The sequence below is a fragment of the Rissa tridactyla genome, chromosome 7, assembly GCF_028500815.1.
Source record: "Rissa tridactyla isolate bRisTri1 chromosome 7, bRisTri1.patW.cur.20221130, whole genome shotgun sequence".
In the NCBI taxonomy this organism is placed as follows: Eukaryota; Metazoa; Chordata; class Aves; order Charadriiformes; family Laridae; genus Rissa; species Rissa tridactyla.
Genome location: NC_071472.1, coordinates 53,628,180 through 53,635,192, shown reverse-complemented (window position 1 = coordinate 53,635,192; position 7,013 = coordinate 53,628,180). Strand labels below are relative to the sequence as shown.

The 7,013-nt window shown below is 44.9% G+C and overlaps 1 protein-coding gene across 3 annotated transcripts in view; it reads right to left on the bottom strand.

Annotated features, from left to right (window-relative positions):
- Positions 1-659: 659 nt before the first annotated feature.
- The window catches only part of SLC43A2 (solute carrier family 43 member 2), a 33,924-nt gene continuing 27,570 nt past the window's right edge, over positions 660-7,013 (bottom strand). For all 3 annotated transcript variants that reach the window (XM_054209025.1, XM_054209026.1, XM_054209027.1), the window contains one exon: positions 660-6,488. In XM_054209025.1, coding sequence (XP_054065000.1) covers positions 6,327-6,488 — 162 coding nt within the window. In that variant the 3' untranslated portion in view covers positions 660-6,326. The remainder of the gene's footprint in view (positions 6,489-7,013) is intronic.

Genomic DNA, 7,013 nt, shown 5'->3' with positions numbered 1-7,013 from the left:
GGGGCGTTTCTGCGGCAACGGCTGCGTCACGGCGCCACGCAGGCGTGCTGACCTCAGCGACGCGGGAGGACGTGGGGCTGCGGCGGGAAGGGGAGGGGGCGGGCGCGAGACCTTCCCGCCCTTGGCGCGAGCCGTTCCTTCAGCCCGGCATGAGGGAAGGGGCGGGCTCGGTTCCGTGACTAAAATCCTCTCTTTTCGGGGAGCGGGGAAGGAGGGGCTGGGTATTAACGCCAATAGCTAGGGCTGTCTTACATCGGAAAACCCTTAGGCTAAAGTTAATGGACATTTCTTCCCAATGAGGGCTCCAAGCTCAAAAGGAGGGATTCAAAAGACGTGTAGATGTGGCACTTGGGGACATGGTTGAGCGGTAGACTTAGCGGTATTAACACTTGGCCTCGATGATCTTAAAGGTCTTTTCCAACCTAAACAGTTCTGTGATTCATCGAGGGCAAGTGTGTCTTAGGACTCCACCTTGTCACCAGGTCATGATTTACAGCATTTTCAAGTCCTCTTTTCCTTCAGAGCAGCAGCCACCCAAGTTGTACCTGTCATTAAGAATAACCCCAAATATTTATTAGAAGACAATTGCAGAAAAAAACCTTTTGTGTGTCCTGTACTCAATAAACACACAGCTAAAGAGCACTAGTTTTACCACTTCGTCACTGGAATCAGAGCAAGGATTGTCTTTATTTGACTGTAAAAAAAAAAAAAAAAAACGCCATACATTTAGCGTCACCAAGCTCAAGCATGGATAACCAAAGTGTGCAGCTTCACTATTGACACTGCACCTCTTCTGTACTGTTCCTAAGGCCACTGTAGTTCATCTTTCACTGTTTGAGACCAGTTTATCCTGTACAACTAAGATTGATCGTTTTCTCAAGCTGCTGTCTCAGTTTGGGTTGTGGGGTTTGGTTTTTTTTTTGTTTGTGGTGGTGTTTTGTTGTGGTTGATGGGTTGGGTTTTTTAAGAAATTAATTCTTTTTTTCTCCAATAGAGATTAATTGACATCTGGCTGTTAGCTCCTAACCTAGAGAAGAAAAAGACAAAGAAACATCCAGCACACAGCCGAGCACTTTGGCAGATGACACCGTGTAAAGCATTCATGCTTACATGGTCTCGTTAGGAACTGAGCAATACCTTTATTATGTTCAGCCTCAAAAGGAAAACTAATGATTAACTTAATGCCATGTTTATTTTTAGATAGTACTGCAAGAGTGCACATCACCTTACAAACACAGAAAAGATGACACAGGCCTGCCCCACGGAGCTTACAATTCAACTTTGACAAACACCACGAAAAAATTTGCGAACGGGAGGAGGTGGGGGAGGCTGATGCTGTCAGGTTAAAAAGAGGGGGCTTTCTGAAAAAGAGAATTGCCCCAGGAATAAAAAGCGAGTGACAGAGGGTCAGGCCCAAGGAAGTGACAAGCAGCAGTAGATGACAGCATGAGGCACAGGACGCTTGACAAAAACAGATTGCGCAGAGACAGGCTGAGCAGCACAGGCAGAAGAACAAGGACCTGTGGGTTTTATAATTAACATGTAAGAATGCATCTACATAACACATCATTGTTTCAGCTACTCCAGAGAAGATAACATTGTGAAATATAAATCAGAAGTGGCTTTTTTTTTTTTTTTTAATTTAAAAAGAAATCCAAAAAAAACCAACAGTCTGTTCCCATCGGGAATCCTACTATAATACTACTTTCCATTATGAATACTTTGCACTTCTAAACCGGGAAGTAGGGAATACCAAAAGCTCTGCAGACGCAGAAAGGACTCAAAGGGACAGGTGGGGGGAAGGGGGAGGGAGGGTAGAAGAATAACAAAACATGTAGTTTTAAAGATTTCATTCTTTTTACCCTACAGTATCTGCTTTATAATTTGTGGCATATTTTCCAAATTCATCAGCCTATCAAGAAGGAAATCTCCTACTTTAAAACATTTTAGTGATTTATTTAATCTCATTAAAATCTCATTATCCTACAATTTTCCTTTGTAGACAGGGCATGAAGAGGCCAGACTTTGTTGTGGGAGCTAAACATTTCAATGGCTGTAGCAGCATTGCATTTAAGTTGGAACCACAGAAAGATTTGCCTTTTTTTTTTTTTTTTTTTTTTTTTTTTTAGACATTTGTGTCCAGTTTTATCTCAAGGGTCCAGATACTCTATGACAGTAACTGAACAAAGTTATAAGTGTCCTCTTAAGCAACACAGCACAGATTTTCTCTGTTACTCTTGATGGCATCATTGCATTAGTGCTATAAAGACTGTCGATGGGGCTTGGGTACTGACAGATTAGTGAAAGGAACAAGTTGCCGCTCTCCCTTCCCCACTCTGTTAATTTAATTAATTATTTTTTTTAAAATTACAGATGCGTATTAAATGCATGCAAGAGCCTGTAGAGGCCAGGAGCAGTGTTCCTAGAAGGTGCAATCACCTTTACACAGCAACACCCTTGATTCTGAGGGCACCTAGAAACAGCAAGTACTCACAGATCAGGCTTCTGCTTCATTACGGTCAGTTGGGAATGCTTCTATGGAGGAGATGAGATGTTTCCCACCACCAACCTCCTTTTACTTCTCATATAGATGAGGATAAGGGGGTAAAAGGGCATAAAAAAAAACCCCCAACCCTGAAATTCTAGCATTTAGGAATACTGAAAGTAATTAAATACATTGACCTATATTTGAGCTATACAGGTAAATGCATTATTGATTTAAATTGATGTGGCTCTCTAGTCTTTGCTAGCCCATTAATTTTTTTCCACGAGGTGGCTCATGCACCTAGAAGAGCGCATCAAGAATTTTCTTGGTCCTGCATCACTTGGCTAGAAAGCAGCAAAGCTGTTTTCCACTCCAAACGTTAAGTAATCCACAATTACATTCCCATAAGCATCAAAGAACGAGGCAAACTGCCCATGAACAATCACGTGTAACAGGACCATCCCAACAGCGTTTGTTTCTGTACTGTGCAACACAACATTTCTGGCTGAAGCCAGGATACTCTGGCCTCTGAGGGGCTCCCCCCAGGCAGGAGGTGCAGCATTTAAGCACTTATGCCACAATCAGTAGAGTATTTGCACATCTTGCATGCAGACACAGTTTATTTGATAGATCAATTTGAGAATGCTTTTAAAAGCAGTTTCGTTCACAACTGTCAGAATAAATGAAACCCCACAAGATCAGACCAGTATTTCACCTAGCCCAGTACGTATTTTCTCCATCTTTGACCAATTTTTAAGAGACAAAGCATGTAGAAAAGTAATCTTTCCTTGGCATAACTTTCTTATTTACAGCAACTTAAAATCTCCCTGAGTTAGTGGATGCATCAGACCATTGTTTAACCAGCCTCTTTTTTTTTTTTTAAAAAAAGTTATACTTCTGTTCCCAACTACTTTCTGCAGCAGTGAATTCCACAGTTTGACTTTGCAGTGCATTAGAAAGCACTCCCATTTGTCTGTTCAACCCTCAACAATTGAAACTTCATTGTGTACCCACTAGTCCTTGTGATTGCAAGCCAAAGGCACACTTTCCTCTCAAGCTGCAAACAGAGCCTGAAACTGCGACTCAAAGGCATGAGCTCTATTCCTTACAGCTGACCAGCAGCTTCTAAACACCATGGCACATCAGCGGAGACACTAAGCATGTATATCCACCGTTTTACCAGATGAAACTGGGTTAGAGGATACTCCTAATAAAGGTCAGGAACTGGGAACTGCAGTGGGGAGGCAGCTGAGGTGGAAGTGATGCTGCGTTAGCACACCAACACCCTCCAACAGCTGCCTCTTTAAGACATTGAGTCAGGACTGTGGCTCAGACACTCACCTGTCTATGAGCTCTTACAAAAAAAAAACCAAACAAAAAAACCATAAAAATAAAAAACTTAATCTGTCATTGTCATGTCACAAATATCTCAGAGCAAGAGTAGGAATCTTCTCAAAATATTTAGTAGTAATATGAATTGGGGAAATCCACAGAAAGCCCTCTGGAAATCTAGGCCAACGGTACTACTGCTGGTGGGTCTCTCAACATGTACTTGAGACAATGCCAGGTGAATAGGAAAACAAATCAAAGCCCTGCCTCCTCCTTAATTATTGCTAGACACAAAAGAAGAGCTGGGAAGGTCGCTAAATCACCACCAAAGCCAGAGGCCAGCAAAAGACGAGAAGTTCTAGAAAAGTAAAGCGTCGACAGCAGGCAATAAGGCTGTCTTGGAACAAACACATTTAATAAAGGCAACACATTAAAAAAAGATCCACGAATGTGTAAAATGCTCAAGTGGCGAGTCATTTTGAAACGAGACTAGAAGGTACCATGGAGTGGAGGAACATCTGAACTGCCCGCAGGAGGCTGGCTGGGGCAGTGACTCGAGATGGCGCTGCTGTCCCACAAAGCTGCCTCGTCATCCTGCGCTGGCAAGGCCACCAGTCAGGGACGCCGCAGGGCTTCCAGCCGTCCTGCCCAGGCTACAGCTGTGCAAGAGGTCACCAAGCTTGCTGATTAGGGAAGGTGAAGGCCAGGCTGGGCTGAGCATCTGCATGCTTCAAACCATCAGCAAAGAAGTGAACACACAGTTTCCAGGTAATTTCTCAAAGGAAGGTTCGAGTGCACTGTTGTTTCTAATCCGCAGCTTACAGCGGGGCAGTGATTGAGTCAGTGATTACTTTTCTGACCAGACAAAGAAGCTGAATGACATACCCCCCCACCAGGCTTTGCAGTAAAGCAGGAGTTGGCGGTTCAGAAAGCACCACCTACATCTTCATAACTGCTTTATTTCTGCCCCCAACCTTCCTGCAGCCATTAGCTCAGCCCAGCACATATGCTGCTGCACACCCACTGGTGATGTCCATCCTCAACGCTGCACGGTCCCGCTCCCAGCAGGTCCAAATGGTGCAGTTGTTAACGCTAGTCACAAGGCTACGGAGGCTGAGCTACTGACCTCAACAAGAATGCTGAAGGCAGAAAAGTCGACTTTAGACAAGACTTAGGAAAACCTCTATAAAAATAAGCAGGTTAGGAATTCCCTTTGTATTCCCTCCATGGTGAACAGGCCTGGGGCACCTCTACCCACATGTATTGCTCTGTAGGTCAGCTTCACCACACAATCAATCAGCATGAACTCTGTCCAGACAGAGCATCGACATTGTAGAAGGCTCTTAATACAGCCAAACCGGCAGCTTTTTGGTCAGTCACAGTAACCTGGTGTTCAGCAGCTTGGGGGCTATTATCAGAACAACGTAAATAAGCTATGGCTAGAGGAAGAATTACATCACCACGTCACCCTGCCGTATGTCCACAGGATCCAGTTACTAGACACAAAGGAGTGTTCTGCACTCTCGATTCTTTTCAACAGCAAGTCAGCTCATGAACACCAACGTATTTGGTGCCCTAGAACTCAGCTTCAAGAAGCTTCTCCACTTTACTCAATACACGCTGCTGCCCCCCTCCCAGGGTCATGTCAGAGGGAAGAAGAGGCAAAAGGCAACAAGTCTCAAAGCACTTCATCGGTAAACAAGATCCAATTCCTATCTCAAAGGTTCCAGGACTGCAGACAGTTTAAAACACATACAGGTGGTTTGTGGGCCAAGAAGAGGAGGAATTCCAGGCTTCTGAAGGCTTGGTCTAGGACCAAGCAGTCCACTAGGCTCTTCATTTCAGTGTGGAAGGCAGATCCGTTGCTCACAGTCTGTGTCATTTGCAGTACTAAAAGGTTTGGGAGCTGTCAGTGCTAGCAGCCAACATTTAGCAATACACTGAAGCTGTGCTCATACACATAGGAATAAAATCCCCTTCCCTGCCTCAGAAACAGTCTGTGGTATGTCTGGATAGACAGTAAAACCACTGTGTCCAACTCCATATCAAGCAGAAAGACCATTACGGAGCCTCAGGGTGGGAGGAGAGCGCAGCTTGCATCTGAGACAGTGTCAGACAAGGTTGGGGGAAGAGGGTGAGAAGACAGATTTCAGTGTTATATTTGCACACTCAAATTATGGTCTTTCTTCCCTCTTCCTCCATCCCTCTAACTCCTTCTCTCCCCATTTCTTATGCAGAGACTCTGCCGCTGGAGAGTGTGATCAGGGGATAATTTAAGACACGATATCTGCGTGGCCTTTATGAAAAGTGTCCTGTGTTCTGGAGTAAGGAGTGAGAAGTCTCCTTCTGCCATACATCTGAGGAAAGCTCAGTCATGATGTCCGGCCCTCACTCCAGTGATGAGCAAAGAACTTGACAGAGCCAGGCAAGTAAAAGCCTGGCTTACACCACAGGTAGAACCCACGGATGTGGTAGGAACCTGTACAGGGGAGGTTGTATTTGAAGCACCAGTTTAAACAAAGGCTTCCTCATTGGGAGTGCCATTGATTTTGAAGAAAAGTTTGGCATCCTCCATCTTCTGTTTTTTTTCTTTCTCTAGCCTGCGTCTGTAGCAGACCAGGTAGATTGGAAGGCAGAAACCCAGGAAGCTCACACCAAGCAAGCCAACATTCACCTGCAGGAAGAAAGACAAAACAAAGTTAAGCAGGCTAGGAAGAAGACAACCCAGCCACACATGCCCAAGTGCCAGAACCCAGCCCACGTCACTCAGCTGCAGGCAAACCCGGAGACACCCTGCTCAGTGTATTGGCAACAGCCTCCACCGTATTTATATTTACACTCCTGTGCCCAGAGCACCACACATATAATCTAAATGCTGGGAGAATTTGTTGCTCTGGACCACGGCTGTGGGAGTCTGGTTCCACAGAACAGGCAGGGCTCTTTAAGCTGCAGTTCTTTTACACCAACCTTGCTGACTGAAGAACAACAGGCTGCTGGGGTGGTCCCCAAGACCACCTGTGTCATGATTTTAATGAGCTGCCCAGACAGACTCTCATCAAGACACCACAATAGTCCTACCCTCAGTAGCCACTTGGCTTTCCGGACATTAGCATCAGCAACCTAAAATTTACTGATAATCAGAGCTAATAGCTCTCAAGGGAGCAGAGTATTTCTACTGCATTTTGAGGTCCACACAGAT